The sequence below is a fragment of the Carassius carassius genome, chromosome 36 (genome assembly GCF_963082965.1).
Source record: "Carassius carassius chromosome 36, fCarCar2.1, whole genome shotgun sequence".
Lineage (NCBI taxonomy): Eukaryota > Metazoa > Chordata > Actinopteri > Cypriniformes > Cyprinidae > Carassius > Carassius carassius.
This window is the reverse complement of record NC_081790.1, coordinates 24,913,051-24,933,236: the sequence shown is the minus strand read 5'-3', so window position 1 is coordinate 24,933,236 and position 20,186 is coordinate 24,913,051. Positions and strand designations below refer to the sequence as shown.

The 20,186-nt window shown below is 38.4% G+C and overlaps 1 protein-coding gene across 3 annotated transcripts in view; it reads right to left on the bottom strand.

The window, feature by feature from the left end:
• The window catches only part of LOC132117474 (transcription factor COE1-A-like), a 115,280-nt gene that overhangs the window by 86,283 nt on the left and 8,811 nt on the right, over positions 1-20,186 (bottom strand). For all 3 annotated transcript variants that reach the window (XM_059526779.1, XM_059526778.1, XM_059526777.1), the window contains exons 5-6: positions 18,793-18,866; positions 14,308-14,376 (exon numbers count right to left, since the gene is read on the bottom strand). In XM_059526779.1, coding sequence (XP_059382762.1) covers positions 14,308-14,376; positions 18,793-18,866 — 143 coding nt within the window. The remainder of the gene's footprint in view (positions 1-14,307; positions 14,377-18,792; positions 18,867-20,186) is intronic.

Below are 20,186 nucleotides of genomic sequence, written 5' to 3'. Positions count from 1 at the left end.
GATTTTCTATTGTGCGTTATTTCCAATCAAGAGTACACAAAACGTCCCTATATTTGGAATCCATAAAATGCTGGGTATTAAATTATCCTTAGCAAGACACACACACAAAAAAGTCAATCATGTTATAAAATGTTAAACATGTCATGTCCACCCTGTCATTTACATCACAGAATGCTATTGAGCACAATAGATAATTTGAGATGTGGTGGAAATGACTGCATGGAAATGATGACTTTAAAAAATGAAAAATGACAAAAAGTAAGAGAAATTCTACTGTGATGTACATTCATGCAGATCAAACAGAATATCCTGTGTTTCAAAAGTTTATTTTTTTAAACAGCCATATAGCCTACACTAAAAATGGTGTAGGACTTCCTTTGAAATAATTTTCACTCAGAAGCTGCTAATAAATGTCACAAATGATCACAAAGAAATTGCAAGTAACACACGGGGCCCTATTTTAACGATCTAAATGCAAAGTGTACAGGTGCACTCAGGGCATGTCCAAATCCACTTTTGCTATTTTAACGACGGAAAAACGGTTGGCCCGCCTGGCGGATGGTCTAAACAGGTTGTCCCTATTCTCTTAGTGAGTAATGGGTGTTTTTTGGGCGTAACGTGCAATAAACCAATCAGAGCCTCATCTTCCATTCCCTTTAAGAGCCAGTTGCGCTCGTGCCATGACAGATTTGCTATTTACACGGCGGAATTTGGCAAGCTCAAAGACAGAACGCGTCTCCGAGACGAAACGGAGCTGTTCGTGTGCAAGCAAATAGCCTAATTCTGATACATGCGATGACTATCCATTATGACATGTAGGTATATATATATATATACTTATATATATATTTAGCCTACAAAAAAAATCTTATGGATTACAATCCTTTAATTTTTAATATTTGGCATGTTTGTGTGCTGCTGTGCGTCCCTGTGTTTAATAAGCAGCTGTACGCTCTTTAAATAACAAAGAAAAAACATTGCGCCAGACTTTAGACCAGGTTTGAGCTGGTCTATGACACAGTCTATCTTCAGCTCCTTAAAAAAGCAATGTGCCAGCAATTTTTTAGACCAGCACGCCCATAGGCACAAAAATGAGTGCAATTGCATTTGTTAATTAAACGACGTGGTGCTGGACAGGAAGATGCGAAAGGCGCCAGACTGAAACTAGCAAACACACTTGCTCTGCGCCTTGCGTCGCATTGCGCCAGGTGTATGATAGGGCCCATGGAATTAAAAGTGAATTTTTAAATTTCTTTGAATTTCCTTGTAAAACATACTCCAATAATATTTACATATATGTTTACATGTTTGAAAATCACTTTTAGCATTGTATATAGCTTTAATATACATATTATTTATGATGCACTTTGTACTATTTGGAAATTTGTCCTTGTCTCTATATAAGTTGGATAATATTGTATTCTGCGAGAAAAAGAGGGCATGTTTTATCATGCAACATCACTTTGACGGCATGAGCTCTCTTTCCTGGCAACCCTTACCACTCGCTTCCTCCTGAAGGTAGTGCCGTAAAAACATACCGAGAGACACACACACACGCATTCCTTTAGGGTTGGCGGCGCCCTGGTCTTCCAGCACCCCACCGCCTGACTTTGATGGGCCGACCGTGTGTACGCAGCCATCCGTTAAATCTGACAAGGTTTGCGTTTTTATTCAGACCCTGCTATTAATAATGAAGTGATGCATGACCACCACATCCAGAGCCTTCCCCCACTTTTAGATTCTCTCAGTGCAGCCCGGAGTGCTGACTCGCTAACCAATATCTACACCTTGTTTACATTCTCAGCGCGACCAGTTGGCTTGAACTCGCCTGCAACCTGTATTAATAACTGTTATGGGTCTGAAGTTTCCCCACCGACTGAGATGTTGAACTCTGGAGGCTGGAAACTTTTTGGGGAGGAATTCACCAGGGGCTAGGGTCTAGTTCTGCAAGTGACGGTGAAGCTGCAAACTGCCTGTCAATCATCGTTCCCCAACGTTCCCAGAGGGTTTTCTCTTACAAAAAAGCTAAATCGAGGAAGAAGGCAAGTAAAAAGAATTTCAGGGCTATATTGGACCTACTAGCTGGAGGCGCTGGCACTGAAGCTTATTACATAAATACACATTTCCAGACACCTCCAGGGTGGAGAATAATAAGGCCACCTCGATGTCACCTTCCTCTTAACATAACTGCAAAAAAGCACAGGTATCTGCAAGAGGACACCAACTGGTGGAGATGAATATACAGGGGGCTTCCGTCTGCTCTTTCATGACTTTATCATTTTATCTGCAGAAGAATGGCTTGTGTGCACAAACAAAACAGTCAAGACTGACAGCTACCGCGGCATCCTCCATCATGCCCTGCCTGGATGGTGACAGTCAACCCATTCCCCAAGGTCCAGCTGTCCCCAGACCCCCGCTGTCACTGCGAGACCAGACCGGTACCAAAAGACCAGTCGTCGACCCGAGACTACCAGAGCAAGCAAGTGGATCATACCCCTTTGGAGCCTCCTGTCAAAGTCTGCAAAGTTAAAATCTCAAGTGTCATCTGGCGCACTTCCCTCTAAAGTGATGGAGGAGCAGGCAGTATGGAAATTAATGGCACATTGATGGACAGCCATCTTTAGAGCGGCCTTTTGAAGTCCTGACTGCACGGAGAACTGTCTGAGCAACGCTTCAAAAGTGTGATTTCAAAACAGCCCTCCTTGCGGCAGCAAAATATGGCAGCGATGTTTACACAGAGTTCTGCTAAATTACGTTAGAAAAAAAAAAACAGAGCAAGGAATGTTTACCACTTACCAGCCTAATGAAATTACATGTGCACAGGCTCACACACACGCAGCCTCGCGATGGGAAATTATATGTGGCCATTACACCGGGAGGGGTGAGGGACGTGTCTGAATCTGTCTATTGAGCAAAAGGGTAGTTGGGTTTCCTGGCCAACAGCGTCCATTTCATTTTAATGGCATTGCTAATGCAAACTCACCGGGTCGGGCGCTGGGTGGTGATTTGGGAACCGTGGGGTGGGGGATACACAGCAGCTCATTCATGGATACGTGGACTCTCAGGTCAGGTAAAGAGAGGGGTGTTCTGGCAGTGATATTAATGACCATTAAGTGAGAGTAGCTCTTTGCATTGGCACCTAAATCCAAACCACAGTTTTATCAGCCAGTAGATGCAGTAGATGTTCCTACTTGTGCTCACAAAAAAGTATTGTGGCCACATAGTGGCGGTATCGAATGGTAATACCATGGTACTTTGGCGTGATTGTATATGGTACAATTATAAGTGCGCTACTGTTCAAAAGTTTGGGGTCTGTAAAACTTTTTATTGTTTTTGAAAGAAGTCTCTTATGCTCACCAGGGTGTCGTTTATTTGATAAAAAATTAAAATAAAATTATATTAAATAATCAATATGAAATATGAAATAGTGTTAAAACAATGTAAAAATGTATTCTATTGTAATATATATTAATATTCCTGTGATGTAAAGTTGACATTTTTGCATCCTTTCCCCAGTATTCAGTGTCACATGATGCTTCAGAAATCATTCTAATAAGGTGATTTGTGCTAAAGAAACATTTATTATTATCCCTTTTGATCAATTTAATGCATCTTTGATGAATAAAAGTATTAATTAATTTAAAAAAAAAAGTCTTACTACATGACAATGATAAATCTTTAGTTTAAAGCACATATGCCAAGTTTGATGTATCCTTTATATTCATGCTGATTTTCAAAAATTTCGATACCATTCAATTTAATGACTATTTTATAAATGGTATATCCATCAAGGTAAACTGACATATTAAACACATTATGTTTTTATATATATATATATATATATATATATACAGTACAGACCAAAAAAACAGACCAGCAAAAGGTAGCTATTTTGAAGAACCTACAATATGACATATTTTCATTTTTTCACACTTTTTTTGTTATTTATATAATTCCACATGTGTTAATTCATAGTTTTGATGCCTTCAGTGTGAATCTACAATTTTCATAGTCATGAAAATAAAGAAAACTCTTTGAATGAGAAGGTGTGTCCAAACTTTTGGTCTGTACTGTAAATATATATATGTACAGTATGTATGTATGTATGTATGTATGTATGTATATATATATATATATATATATTATTATATTTTTAGCTGATTTAACAGTTGACACTATCTAGCCAAACCTACCCCACTGGTTTTTACAGTACATGTTACTCCAAGGTACTTCATGCTACATGCCTTTAAAAGATGATAAACAAACAAACAAACAAACAAAAAATCAATAAAGGTATTTTTGCAGACAAAGACAAAGACCTGACATTTCACACATACCGCTCTTTCCACACTGGCTGTTGTAGTGGGCTGATTGCCCAGTGCATAATGGGGGGGCTGGTTACGCACAGGGACACAGGGACACATCTGTGTGCATCATATCCCGGGGCAAGGCCATTTCTCCATAACACTTCTTCAATTCCAGTCCTTATAGCTCCAAGAGGTTGGCTCAGGAGAACTGTGTGTGCATGCCGCCCCTTTAAACACCGCCTCAGGGCACTTGGTTAGGCCCACCGCAGAGAAACACTAGGTGCAAATGTAAAGGTACTGGGTTTGGTTTGTCTGTTTTTATGGCAGTTAATTCACAAACAAGCCATTCAAAACTGCTTTAGTTGGGAGTTTGTAATTTTGTAATCAAGGAACAGATTACAAGTTTGCCATATTATAGTTGAATTTTTAAAAATGAGTGAAAAAAAACTCTATTGTGTGAGAATTATGCTCGGGTGGAATCTGGGGGCTTATCGTGAATTAGCATCAAATGTAAATGTTGAGCTTTCTAATGATGGAAGGTGCAAAAAGGGATTCAAAATAGGATAAATGAATAAAACATCTTCAGTTCTTCCTCTCTCTCTTTCTTAGTTTTTTTTCCTCTTTCTCTCTGACACAAAGTCAATGGCATGAATAATTCACTGCTCTCTCTCGCTCTCTCTCTCTCAGAGCCACGGGTGACCTTTCCCCACAGGAAGTGGAATCGAAACACAACAATGGGCCCCAAGCACAGGGGGATCCCAGCTAAGGAGACACTCAAAACACAGCGGGGATACAGAGAGCTTGCGGATCCCGTACATTATACATTAATAAATTATTCAGTTACAGTCCCTAAAATTCACATTGAATAAATACAGCCACCCACATGCTAGACGGGGAAGACCAACAGAGAGGCTCCGGTCCAGATTGGCCCCAACATCAAACTAAGCAGAAGTCTAAATTACTGCTCTGAATTGTAGGCTAGTGTTTTAGTCTGAATAGAATTATTTAATAATAAGTAGCTTACAGATTTAGTAGTATAATTCTGCAATGCAAAACAAACAATGGTGCCAGTTTTGACTAAGTAGAGGAAACTAAAAGTATTAAATTGAAATTTAAATTAAATTCTAAAATATCATATGTATCATATTTAAAATAATTTCATAACTATTTAATATATGAATATATTTTAACCAATATGCATAATTTATTAAAAAGTGCAGTTTTTTTTCTTCTAATATGTCTGGACTTGTATAATTTGTTCAGAAGTCATGATAGTAATAGCATACTATCAAACAACTCATCATGCAATTTCTGTAGTATACAGTATATATACTATGCACAGTGTGCATACTTTTGCATAGAATATCTGAGTTACCTGTTAACTGAATGTGCCGCTTGAAAACACAGAGCACTGTGGGGAATATTGTCTCCAACAATGCAATACAAAAAAATCTGACCTTCCATTTTACAATGTTGCAGAAAAACTGGAAGTGAAATTATTTAGTAATTGAAAAACAAAAATGGATTAAAGTGCAAAATATCATAAAATGCAATATGATAATTATATGCAACTTGTTGAATTAAGTATGCAACATTATAGATCATGTGACAACAATGTAACATACTTGCGTCTGAATCATTAATTGTTGAATGCATAATGCATAGTTTCACAAGCTACTTTTAAAATAGAATTATGCATGCAATACATACATTTTTATTTTAGTAAATAAAGTAAATAGAAATTGAGACGTAAACAGACTGTAAATGAGTGTCTGAGGAATAATCGCCACCTACAGAGAAAGAAATCTAATTAAAATATCATTATATGGAAAAACATGTTGACAACAAGCTGCATGTCTCGCACACTTTTTTCTTTTGCACCTGCAAACAAGTATAGCAGAAAGAAGGAAGTGACATCAAATGCCTTAGGAGTGGTCCATCCTGTCTGCCATTATGAGCTCAGGTCAAAATCTCATTTAGCAGGAAGCCCTGATCATCAGAGCTCCGATGTTCACACACTCACGCAAACACGCAGAACACCTTACCACAGTAAACAACCATTCCCAGTGCAACATGAGCTCAACATACTCTCAGGAATAAGACAAATCTCTGAAAATGAATTGCAAACATCTATCTCTCATACAACCCGAATTCCGGAAAAGTTGGGACGTTTTTTAAATTTTAATAAAATGAAAACTAAAGGAATTTCAAATCACATGAGCCAATATTTTATTCACAATAGAACATAGATAACATAGCAAATGTTTAAACTGAGAAATTTTACACTTTTATCCACTTAATTAGCTCATTTAAAATTTAATGCCTGCTACAGGTCTCAAAAAGGTTGGCACGGGGGCAACAAATGGCTAAAAAAGCAAGCAGTTTTGAAAAGATTCAGCTGGGAGAACATCTAATGATTAATTAAGTTAATTGATATCAGGTCTGTAACATGATTAGCTATAAAAGCTTTGTCTTAGAGAATGCAGAGTCTCTCAGAAGTAAAGATGGGCAGAGGCTCTCCAATCTGTGAAAGACTGCGTAAAAAAATTGTGGAAAACTTTAAAAACAATGTTCCTCAACGTCAAATTGCAAAGGCTTTGCAAATCTCATCATCTACAGTGCATAACATCATCAAAAGATTCAGAGAAACTGGAGAAATCTCTGTGCGTAAGGGACAAGGCCGGAGACCTTTATTGGATGCCCGTGGTCTTCGGGCTCTCAGACGACACTGCATCACTCATCGGCATGATTGTGTCAATGACATTACTAAATGGGCCCAGGAATACTTTCAGAAACCACTGTCGGTAAACACAATCCGCCGTGCCATCAGCAGATGCCAACTAAAGCTCTATCATGCAAAAAGGAAGCCATATGTGAACATGGTCCAGAAGCGCCGTCATGTCCTGTGGGCCAAGGCTCATTTAAAATGGACTATTTCAAAGTGGAATAGTGTTTTATGGTCAGACGAGTCCAAATTTGACATTCTTGTTGGAAATCACGGACGCCGTGTCCTCCGGGCTAAAGAGGAGGGAGACCTTCCAGCATGTTATCAGCGTTCAGTTCAAAAGCCAGCATCTCTGATGGTATGGGGGTGCATAAGTGCATACGGTATGGGCAGCTTGCATGTTTTGGAAGGCTCTGTGAATGCTGAAAGGTATATAAAGGTTTTAGAGCAACATATGCTTCCCTCCAAACAACGTCTATTTCAGGGAAGGCCTTGTTTATTTCAGCAGGACAATGCAAAACCACATACTGCAGCTATAACAACAGCATGGCTTCGTCGTAGAAGAGTCCGGGTGCTAACCTGGCCTGCCTGCAGTCCAGATCTTTCACCTATAGAGAACATTTGGTGCATCATTAAACGAAAAATACGTCAAAGACGACCACAAACTCTTCAGCAGCTGGAAATCTATATAAGGCAAGAATGGGACCAAATTCAACAGCAAAACTCCAGCAACTCATAGCCTCAATGCCCAGACGTCTTCAAACTGTTTTGAAAAGAAAAGGAGATGCTACACCATGGTAAACATGCCCCGTCCCAACTATTTTGAGACCTGTAGCAGAAATCAAAATTGAAATGAGCTCATTTTGTGCATAAAATTGTAAACTTTCTCAGTTTAAACATTTGCTATGTTATCTATGTTCTATTGTGAATAAAATATTGGCTCATGTGATTTGAAAGTCTTTTAGTTTTCATTTTATTAAAATTTAAAAAACGTCCCAACTTTTCTGGAATTCGGGTTGTAGAAAAGCTGAGGTTTGCTCTCAGTCGCAGACTTTCAAATGAGAACTCGATCTGAACTCATTCATGCGGCTTTAAAAATAGTTAATTCATTGCGAGATTCTTAAAGTACAGTAGACTTAAACATGAACTAAGTCCAGGGTTAATGAGCCACCTAAAATCTGTTCCTCTACTTCAGATGCTAATAGGAAAGCTAAAGAGGCTGACTGATTGACAGCTGAATTCAGACAGCTTGATTGACAGCTCTCACACACACTTAATCGTCTGTTTCGAGGCAGTGAGGGAGACGAGAATTCTGAGGGCACACTTTAGCTACTGATAACTTTTGCGCAATGCAAGGAAGTGATACTGTATCTCAGCAGCAAAAAAACTCAAAAGATTTGCTCAATAGAAACCAAATAAAACAGCATCGAACAGCAAGAAGGAAGAAAAAACCATGAAAGAAAGAAAGTGAGCTGATGTTTTAGTGAAAAGTAAGTTGAGACAGAGAGAGATGGACACGCTCACATGCAGACAAACGCGCACGCTGCTTTAGGGGTCAACCAGGCGCATGATAGGATTTTCGGCAGAGAACTAGAAGTCGTTAACCGTATATTAACTTGGAGAGGTAGGGGGCGACACTGTTATTATCGTCTTTCCTGGCTGGGATTAAGTGGCCCACACGCAGGCTGTCACAAAGAGCTGGCACTGAGAACCTCACAGCGCTACACTGACAAGCAGACACATTCGAACAAACCACGGATATTCGCCTCTTTCTCTCCTTTCACTCCTTGCTGATTTCTGCCACTCTTTCTCACACTAGCCACTAAAAGCCTTTTTTGCATTTCTTCGTTCTTCAATAGGCCAATCTGGATTGGATTAATTCAACAATGGTCGCCTCAGCCTAATTTGAGACAATCGTGTGCTGGGTCATAGATAGGGCTAATGAAACCATTAATGTCACAGTAGTATCCTGCTGGTGTGGTCTGAACTATACTCTCAGACGATTGCTTCATAAAGTATTTGGGCACTTAAGGGGCACCTGAATGAATGTCTTGCATTAGAACACATCTGTAAACAAATGATGGACAGAACTAATGATTTTAACAGGAGTTCGCAAAGGAGTAACCACAGGTATAGTACAGCACATGAATTATAAACATGATAATGTTTGATAACCAGGCAGGGGGAGTTTTTAAATCTAATTCCATATCATATGAACTAGCCACCAGTTCACAAAAACATTAAATAGTAACGATGATATATTAAGTCGCAATTGAGAGATATAGACCCAACTTTCAGAAATAATGCCAAATTTAGTGTGAAATTACAGTACGTTAAAATTATGAAAAAATAAAAGTGCAATAACAGTTACAAGCCACGGTGAGATATAAAGTCGCAATTACAAATATATGCATATTACCTTTTTTTTTTTTTCATTTAATTTAATTTAATTTTATGCTAAAATTGCACACTTCACCTTTAACATGCTTCTTCTTTTTTAAATGTTTTGCTTGTAAAGTGCTTTGGCTATCTTTCTTTGAAATAAGTGTCACATAGTTTGATTTTTTTTATCAACACTGAATTATTCCTAAATGTATCCAAATTTGCAAAAAGCAACATCAGACCTAAAATATTGTAAACATTTTACTTGATCATATTTCTCACAAAAATAAAATAAAAAATCATTCGGCGCAAGTTATATATAAATGACATTTTAATTCATTTTTTAACTCTAAGGCAAAAACAGGTAAAAAAGTTACTTTTTCAGATTTCTCGCAAAAAGAATCACGATAATGCACAGCAAGCTAATGTGATTTGAGATCTATTTTGCCTGCACGCCGTGAACTTTTAGCTTAGAGCTGCACTTTTTCAGCAGGCCATTAAATGTAAAATTCAAGGGCATGGTGACCCATTTCCCTCCATCAGCTCTGCGAATGTTGTTTTGGTTAGAGAACAGAGATCCAGATGTTGAGCTCTGAGCGCTGAGAGTCAAGCCAGCCAAGAGGGGCTGAGAACCGACTCTTGTCTTGAGGGTACAGGAAGTCCCACGGTATCCACGGGAACTTTCACATTCCATTCTTCGCCGGCCCTCTGACAGCTTCTGACATCCCTCAGCGTGGGCTCACAGCATCACCGCGAGAGCCCGTGCGATCCCAGAGTGGATAGAGAACTACTTCCTCTGAGAGGGGAAGATGAAACATCTTAAGGCCTATGACAAGTAACTTCTGGTGGTGCGTTTGAGAAAACACACACCCGTTCTTGTACCCCTCTTGCGCCAGAGGATCTAACATCACAGATACAATAGGCGACCGGTAAGTGGAGAGGTTTGAAACAGGCCGACAGGAAAGCACTTCGATTGACATGCTACCATCCATCATGTAAAGCAAGTACACAGCTCCCTTTGAATAAAAATAAAAGGTTTAGGTTTCTCCTAACGCTAATTTTAGGGACACGGCTACTTATACAAGGCTTTTTTGGCACCCTGTACATAAACAGAAGTGAGATGGGAGGGTCTGGATTAAAATGAGACGTGAACAATAGACGTCCAGGGCTGCAGGGGTTGGAGTGGAGGAAGGTGGGGGGTGGAGGGCCTGAACTGAAAGTGATTAAACCGAGAGAAAGAAAGGAGAAAGTGAGGAGGCGTCTATTAGATGTCAGTGTGCTTTGTGCCCATGTCAATGAGATGGGATTAAAGTATTGGAAATAATCTTACAGAGCCGATGAAAGGTCAGTCCGGGAGAGGGACAGGCCGAGAGGAACATATGGCCCAGCTGAGGAGTCGCTAATGTTATACAGCATGTTAGACACACACACACATACATGAATGCATGAGGGAGCGGTTCAAATAAAACAAATAAAGAGATCCAGATAAATAATGAATCGTTCTATATGTGGCGTAAATCGAAGCGCCCAGTGGAGGTCATTACGAATTCTGTGAGCGGTTATGATTTGTGGTATTTCCCCTGCCTGTGCGAATAAATCGAAAGAACTAACGACAACCTGCAGTCGGGCGATTCGGTCAAATATATCCATCGATAAATGCCGAGGGTGGATATTGTTTGTTTACAGATGTTGTTTGCAATCCCGAATCTTAGTAAATATGAAATTAGTTGTTTTAACAGCATAATAAGGGTTCATTAGTGTTTTTAACACAGATTTGGATTAGCTGTGTTCTTTGCGTATCTAATTAGAGCATCACTCTCAATGCAAAACAAGCAGAATTAGCCATAGCCAGACTAATTACTGGTGTGAAATCAAATCGGCTCGTTGAAAGAAGTGCGCGCTAATGAGCCCTTATTAACCAAGCTAAATAACTCAGAGGGAAAAGGCGGAACTCGGATTTATTTTTCTTTAGGTTACGCATTGAGGAGAAATAATAAGTCATAATCAAGACGCTGTCATTGAGCTTGTGAGAAAATGTGTAGCTGCCAAGAATACATACCAAAATTAGATTGTTTTCTTCTTTTTTTCCCCACCTTTTTATTTATTTTTTTGTTCTTTCCTGCATGACCCATTTCTCTGGGCTGCAGAAACATGCGACGAGAGATCAGGAGTGACACAATCAGATCAGATCACAACATCCAAACACTTTCACCTTCATGAAAAAAAAAAAAGATTTTATATGCTAAGAAATATATGTGGGAGGATTATTAAGTGGGTAGGACGGAGGGAAAATTTGCTGCACAAATGCATCACAATTCTGCACCAGTGCAGAAAGATTCATAAATTGTAGTTTGAAAAGAACAAATATGCAGGACAAACAATACAGATATATATAAAAATGTATATCTGTATGCTTAAATGATAACACAGAGGTTTGATATATGCCATGTCAAGTCACATTTACACATTTTCTAATGTAGAACAACAGTGTTATAAATGCTATATATATATATATATATATATATATATATTACAGACCAAAAGTTTGGACACCTTCTCATTCAAAGAGTTTTCTTTGAAAATTGTAGAGTCACACTGAAGGCATCAAGGGCTATTTGACCAAGAAGGAGAGTGATGGGGTGCTGCGCCAGATGACCTGGCCTCCACAGTCACTGGACCTGAACCCAATCGAGATGGTTTAGGGGTGAGCTGGACCGCAGACTGAAGGCAAAAGGGCCAACAAGTGCTAAGCATCTCTCGGGGAACTCCTTCAAGACTGTTGGAAGACCATTTCAGGTGACTACCTCTTGAAGCTCATCAAGAGAATGCCAAGAGTGTGCAAAGCAGTAATCAAAGCAAAAGGTGGCTACTTTGAAGAACCTACAATATGACATATTTTCTGTTGTTTCACACTTTTTTGTTATGTATATAATTCCATATATAATTCCACATGTGTTAATTCATAGTTTTGATGCCTTCAGTGTGAATCTACAATTTTCTTAGTCATGAAAATAAAGAAAACTCTTTGAATGAGAAGGTGTGTCCAAACTTTTGGTCTGTACTGTATATACACAAAAAACTTAATAGAGAACTATTATGGCTCCCTAAAACAAAACTGAAAGATGAGCTGCCGGAAGATTTGCTCCTAGTGGGAATGTAATAATTGTAGTTTTTGATGGTCTTGAAGTGGGCCTTTTCACTGCACATGGGACCAATGCACATGAGATCCTCCAGCAGGTTCATCAGCCTGTGTTCATATTGAGCCTGTGTGCTCAGTGAGGTTTAAAGGTGTATGAGTGTGTATAAGGGAGCCACAGCTGGCTCCCAAGAGTTCTGACCCGTTCTGGTCAAGTGAAGCATAAACTGTGTCGTCTACCCACAAACACGCGAGCCAGGTATGAAGGGGGCGGCAGATCTGTTGTTTCCGACCGCGGTTGGCTAAGCAGCTTCAGTCACACCTGAGTCCATTCTGCAGGAACGGGTCAGTGGCTGAAACCGAACAGCCACAACTGTCCAACTCTAAACTGTCCAACTGCTGTCTAAAACTGAAGTAAACAAGCAGAGCGGAACCGGGAATGCTGATGTAGTGGGAAACATTTTTTTTTTCTTCTCAGTGGGGTTTAATTTTCACAAATGAGCCTGAACGGTCTTTTGACAAACGTCACAAATCAACCCTGGTCTGGTCATCTGCACACAATAACTCTTGCACACCATTCCATGTGGTGTATATCAAGTCATTTCCCCCCTTCGGCAATAGATTCTCACTGAGATATACCCTTGATTTGTGGCCTTTCCCAGTGTTACGGGCAGATTATGGAAAAAAAGGCGTCTTGGGAATTTGGGAAGCTGCATATATTCCAGCAAGGGCCTTTTTAGGCAGACCAAATGAAACGTGATTCAGTGCTGATTTTCTTCAAATAGGCTAAGCAGCTCTTGATATGTTCACCTCGTGTGCCTAAATATTGTCTCAAAGGAACGTTTAGCAATTTTCATCGAGCGTAGCAGTTGCTGCAACAATAGGAAAAAGATTATTTTGTTCAATCCATGACAACCATGACCTGTCAAAATAAATGCCATTAGACGTCGGCTAATAGCTTCCACATTGCAAAACACATAACTGCACACAGCTAGCCTAAAGCTTACAACATTAACGGCAAAGAAAACACTACCTCGAGGACTGTGAAATCTTTAGCGTCGCTAAGAATCCTATTAGCATTACTGCTAACATTATTACAACTACAGTAATGGATGCAGGAGTTTAATTTGGATTTAAAAAGACGGATGTTAGGTGAAAGAAAGCGATGCCCCGGGGAATCGAGAGAGATGGCGAGAACAGGGTATCGAGGATGAGGGGGGGCAAGGGTCTCTGGTGTCTATTGTTTTTACATGTGGGTTTGATTAAGACAGAATAAAAAGACCAAGAACACTGTCTTTTTTACTTCTTAAGGGGGGAGCAGATCTCAATTTGAAATATATACCATGTAGATATTATCTAAATTGCTTACATGTTTACTGTCAAACATGTTCTCAAGAGAAATTACTCACTGAATACTTTTAACACAAAGACTAGCCTTTGACTAAAGTCTTTAGGCCTGTAATTTACTCAGGCAAAGATAGCAATAAAAAGCACATTAATATCAAGTGCTTGGGCACAGCCAATCCTGAACCCACAACAAAAAGAACATGGCGAAAAAATAGCAGCCAAAGAAACAACATGACAGAGCATTTAACCAACAAGTGACTCCGACGAGACGGCCGTAGGACTCCAGCGTCTCAGTGTCCTGAGAACTGCTTCAAAAGCGACGTCAACCACAGTTTTCAGTGGCATGACAATAACAATGAAAGTATCAAATGTTTTCAGGCACACAAACAGTATCAGGAAGAGTTTCCTACCTGTCGATGATGACGGGATCCGAGGGTGTCTCGTTGCGGTTCCCGCAACTCTTTTTGTCACAACAACGACTGAAAACAAAGAAAATATCAGTTTAAATTAGACATCCTATGTCACAAAAACCACCACCTTGTCTGTTATTTTAGCAAGTCATATTTTCATGTCTTTGTATTTTGTCGATTAAGTTTTATGCACAGTTCTGTTATAGAACACTTTGACAAAGAAAAACACTCAATGTTAGAACCTAAATGTTAGTGCTTAGATATGCAAGCTGGACTAGATTTTATCTCAAAAGTCAGATAGTTAAAGGGGAGGGGTTTAAACAAGGTCTCGGTGACATCACTCAAAAAGGAAAGTCGTTTCAGAGGCTTAAAATTGAATAGATGAAGGACCGTTTTACTTCTGAATAATTTTAACCGATGAATCTTGCACAATAGCATGTATAAAGAAAGCAATTAGAGTCAATCTTTGATGTCTTGTTGACCTAAAAGCTAAACTGTAACTCTATCGCCACCTTGTGTATTGGAGTTTGTTTCCGCCACATTAACACGTTAAGCACTTTCAATGCCACTGCTAGACCTTCTCTGTATTTGCATAGGTGATAAGGGTTTAGCAGACTGACGAGAGGAGAATTTAAGGTGTGCGAGGGGCTTCAGCAGTGGTTTGGAGACCATCGGCATCACATTTCCACCGCACAGATGGCAGGAGGACACTGAATAAGGGCTGGGGACAAAACTGTCACGTGACACCCCTGGCATTGTCCTTCCCCCTTCAGTTTTTCTTCCTCCCACAACTCTCTCTGCTTCCACCCTCCCGCCTCACGGTTTCTCTTGTTACCTCATTCCCAGCTCCCTATTTTCTCCATCGACACAGTTTTTAGACGTATCAATAGACTTTGTCATTCATTCACAGACTTTCAGATTGTATCATGAGATGTACCATGCTTATTCATGAGGAACCGTGTGTATGTGATTTATATAATACTCTTCTTCAGGTATGCATGATGAATGTTTTTCTTTAGAAACTCATCATGAATAGAAGACTAAAATCTATCTCTCTCTCTCTCTCCCTCTATCTACATCTACATCTTTATATCTCTCGCCCCTCCTTCTGCAAGGCTTCCTCAACTAGGTCAGTGTCCTCCCAAAGGACTGGAACAAGGGATTGCAGTGCCTCTGTGTGTGTGTGTGTGTGTGTGTGTGTGTGTGTGTGTGTGTGTGTGTGTGTGTGTGTGTGTGTGTGTGTGTGTGTGTGTGTGTGTGTGTGTGTATTTATACAGTGCAGGAAGAAAATTTGTAGAAGCCTAATGATCAAATCCAGCAGTGCCCATGGGAGACACGGTTTAGCTCCTGATACACCGAACCTTGAGCATTCAAGTTTATAGATACACATTCAAAACAATTAAAGAGAAATATTGTTAACTACATTTTTCTTATGTAAAACTCACTGGTATGATGCAAGAGTGTTGTGAGTGGTTAACAGTGATTTGCTGCTGCAGTTTTTTATGGTTGATGGGTCAGAATTCATGTTGTTCTCATTTGGTTTTGAAAAATGTTTACATACTGCAAAAAAACATTTAGTTAACATTTAGTTAAAACAACTTCAAATTTTTCAGTTTTTTGTTTGATTGTTGTTGTTTTTGTTGTTTTTGTTGTTGTTGTTGTTGTTTTTAGATATCCAACCTAACTAAACTAAACTTATAATTTTACGCCAAGCATAAACACTTTAAGTTTAAGCAACACATTATTACTTATTCCAATGTTGAATTTTAAGATGTGTTAACCAGTCGCAGCTATTATTTTTTACAGCAAAGGATTAAACGTAATGACCAAAAATGCTGTGCGATATAACCATCAAGTAAAAATAATAACATAATTTCCTAAATCTTTAATGCATGTGCACACAACTTTCAAAAGAAAAAAAAAATTATAAATAGATTTAAAAAATATTGTTGTAGATAACTTTATACCTTGAAAAATATTTAAAATATAGAAATATCATGTATTATTAATTCATTAATAACATTGTTTTGAGGAGCTATTCTACATAACATTTTACAACTTATTCTAACAATACCTTGTGATAAAAAGATTCAAATATCCAATATTTTAAAAGACTTATTGACCTTAACACAGCCATAAAGGTTTTCAAGGGTACTCGCTGCATGTCGGTTGCACCACTTGACAATTTTTACTTTATATATAAAGTGTATATATATAATATATATATATATATATATATATATATATATATATATATATATATATATATATATATATATATATATATATATATATATATATATTATATTATATTATATATTTACACTTTATATAAATACTTTATACTTATTTTTGATAGCAACCACATGAAGTAGCAATGTGATATTAGGCTCAATATTGTGTCAGATTTTTAAATATTTTATTTTTTTTTTGTCCAGGTTTATTAAATCATTTAGATATATTATATTAACAACCAGCCAAGCAGTTCTGTCTCCAGTTTAAAATAAAAAATGAAATAAAAATACATTAAAACATGCTCATTAAAGAAATATGTGTATTAAAGTAGTTTAATATATGTGTTGCATATATATATATATATATATATATATATATATATATATATATATATATATCAATGAATTAATAAACCTGGACAAAAAAATTAAATAGAATATTTAAAAACCTGACACAATATTGAGCCTAATTAGAGGTCAGTTGCACTTATATTGCACTTATAGAGTTTATATATTTGAAGAAACACTTAACTTAAGTATGAAAAAGTTATAAACACTTGCCTTAGAAAATTCAACTGCAAGTAATTATTGCATGCCTAAATTAGCTTACTGGGAGGTTGGGAAGGTTATAATCTTTTTCCTGATCCTCTTCAAGATCGTCCCGTAGGACACCCAAAGGAAATCGCATCTTAGATCTTAACGCTTCCTTCCTGATGCAGCTTTTGAAGAAATGTCTAAATGGGCTAAATGTAATTAGCAGGATGTAGTCGGCTCTGTCAACGCTGGAACGTGGCTAGGCTACTATCACACGCCTTCAACATATGTTTCCTTTCCATGATTCCTTTGATTCATGAGATTGGATTTGTGTTATGACAACTTTAGTCTTTAGAAGAACAATTTTGGCTAGTTTCACGACAAACAACATCCAGAAACATTTCCTGTTTTTTTTTTTTATCCTCCCCCTAGTTTGTTAAAATTATAGGAATAAGCACTTTTGTCCCACACTTGCAAGCTGGCATGGCACCATATGGCTAATGGTGGTGCGTGGCAATTAGTGGAGCTGATTAATGGTGAACAGCCTAATTTTCTGCTTATAATTGCAGCAGCATTTGATGGTACACATACAGGCTATCGCACACACACATACACGATTGCCTATCAATGCTGATTTGGCAGGTGGGGGGTGAAGACTACTTCGGTTTGTGTATACATTTGCTGTCAGTAAAAAAAAAACGTAAAAAAAAATATATATATATATATATATGATTTTGGTTCTTTTTTTAATGCAAAAAAGTGCCTTTATAACACCTTTGAATTGTGTGATGCGTTGCTGGTAAAACCTGGCATATATTTCATAGATGCAACGTGAGCCAGGGCACATTTGTTCACAGAGCAGACTGAAATTTCAGATTGAGTAATGAGTTTCTGCTTGTCCTAATTAACCAGGCATCAGGGTGATATTCATGGGGGGGGGGGGGGTTACAAGGGTCGGCGGCACTGTTAAAATACTACTAAAAATAGGCGCGAGTCGATCATCACAACCTACTTTTAAGCAAATTCATCTTTGGATGTTAATTAAATACAGAATTTGATAGAAAAAGTCATCTTCTACTTGTTTTTTTTCTCTCTCGCTCTCTCTGTTGATCACTAGGGGTTTGTGAGTTTGACCTGGATGGTATCAGTGTGAATTGAAACAGAATACAGCACTAGAGTGTAACGGGCAACAGAATAAAGTGACAAGCAGCAGGATGTTTGGAAAGTCACAGAGCGAAATCTCATTGGTTCAACATCCCTGAATATAAAATATAGCATTAAATCAAAATCTAAAGCTGCGCCCAGAATCCCATAACTTTGCAAAAGTTAGAAAAGAATGTTCTGTATAGCATGGACATATGTAGTATGAATGAAATCCAGATGTACTCGATTGTCTTGTGACTCAAGAGCGCCAGTTGCGTCTTTTTTCAATGTCATGTGAACTCGTCTCCTGAGGCCTCATGGGATAGTAAAGCATCCTCTCAGTGGACTTTCTGCCTACTGTTTTATGAGTATTGTGAATTCGGACATACTACTTATTCCATGTACTGTTTTTATAATGCTACATAGCAGTGAAGAAGGCATTATTATTATACAGTTTGATGGGGTTTTTAAATTTGAAATATTTTCTGATTTGCTGTGATAGAGCCTTATCATGCAGCCTTTTCAGCAGGACATACGAATCACTTGGAAACTCGGAAAATGGAAAAAGTCTCACCTGCACATGATTTCATGAGTCAGGAGCACACGGCACATCTCCGGATTCTTGTCCTGACCTTCATATATGATGGCCTTTAAACAGAGAGGGGGGGAAAGTCAGAGTTTGGACTCACACAGGCTTTATTTAACATTCTTGTGAAATCGAAAATTAAATGAAGCATGTTACATGTGAAGATATATTTCAGGAAGCTGACACTGACCACACAACACCCCCCCCCCCTCCTAAAACATTTCCTCCACTTATCCACCCTCACATTCAGCGATGGATTCACAGAAGTCAATTCCACTTGAGAAACACGCTGCGAGGAGGCGTAGTTCTGCCTTTAAAGCCTGTTGGCCTGGTCGTATTTAATAAATATCAGCATGTGTCGTGGGGAATCGTCTAAGCTGATCCAATATTTCTGGACAGGCTGTCCAGAGTGCTGGCTCCACACAAGACTGTGGCTCATTACGTAAAGGAAAACAGAATGTGAGAAATGAAGGTGCTCATATAAGAAGAGCTCATTGTTTCACTACTAGCTCCTACAGGGCTTGGGGCTAAGGTGGGGTAACATGTGGTAGAGGCTTGGATGTACAATAGCACAAGCTCTGAATGATTTGAGGGATGGGTAACAAGCCGAAGAACACCTGTTGTAGGTGGAGGAGATGATATGTAACGTAACTGGCTGCTCAGATTCTAACAAGCAGGAGAGGTAATGGCAGTGATTCTTATGGATAAGGAAAAACCTATTTAGCAAAAATGATACTGCTGAATGTCAAAAGGAAATAATGTTCGCAATTTTACTTCAGTAACATAGCTTTAAGTTTGTAAAATGTATCAAAATGTAACTTATAATTAGTTATCAGCCAATGGAATTCACAATATTTCAGCAATCATGTTGTGTGTTTTCTATCAACTATTTAGAATCAGAGCTAGCATGCCAGATTCGAGAATGAATCGCTCTTTTGTTCTAACTGGTCATACGAGTTTGCAAAACGATCTGAAATTGTTCGCGATTCAGTGTGATGAATTCGGACAGTTCACTTACGCATCATTTGCCACCATTTGTCAAACTGAAATAGTAATGACATTTTCTAAGAAAAGAACAAATGAGAGCTGATTGAGGGCGGATATTTACCTACTATGCATTCAATGGAAGAAATAAGCATAGCAAAATTTCTTCTATCGTTTGTCAACGACAAAGCAGCATTGCGTGCAGCTTCTGAACGACTCTGTTAAGCAGGTAAAGATGATTTATCCAGTTATATTTCAAAAAGACACCATATCACAAAAAAAAAAACACACACACACAAGAAAGGTCTATTTAGTTATACTTGAATGCTTAATGTAAAAAGCATCAAACAAACAATGCCACTGGTCTTGTTCGATTCACAAGCAAATGTCTAACAAGC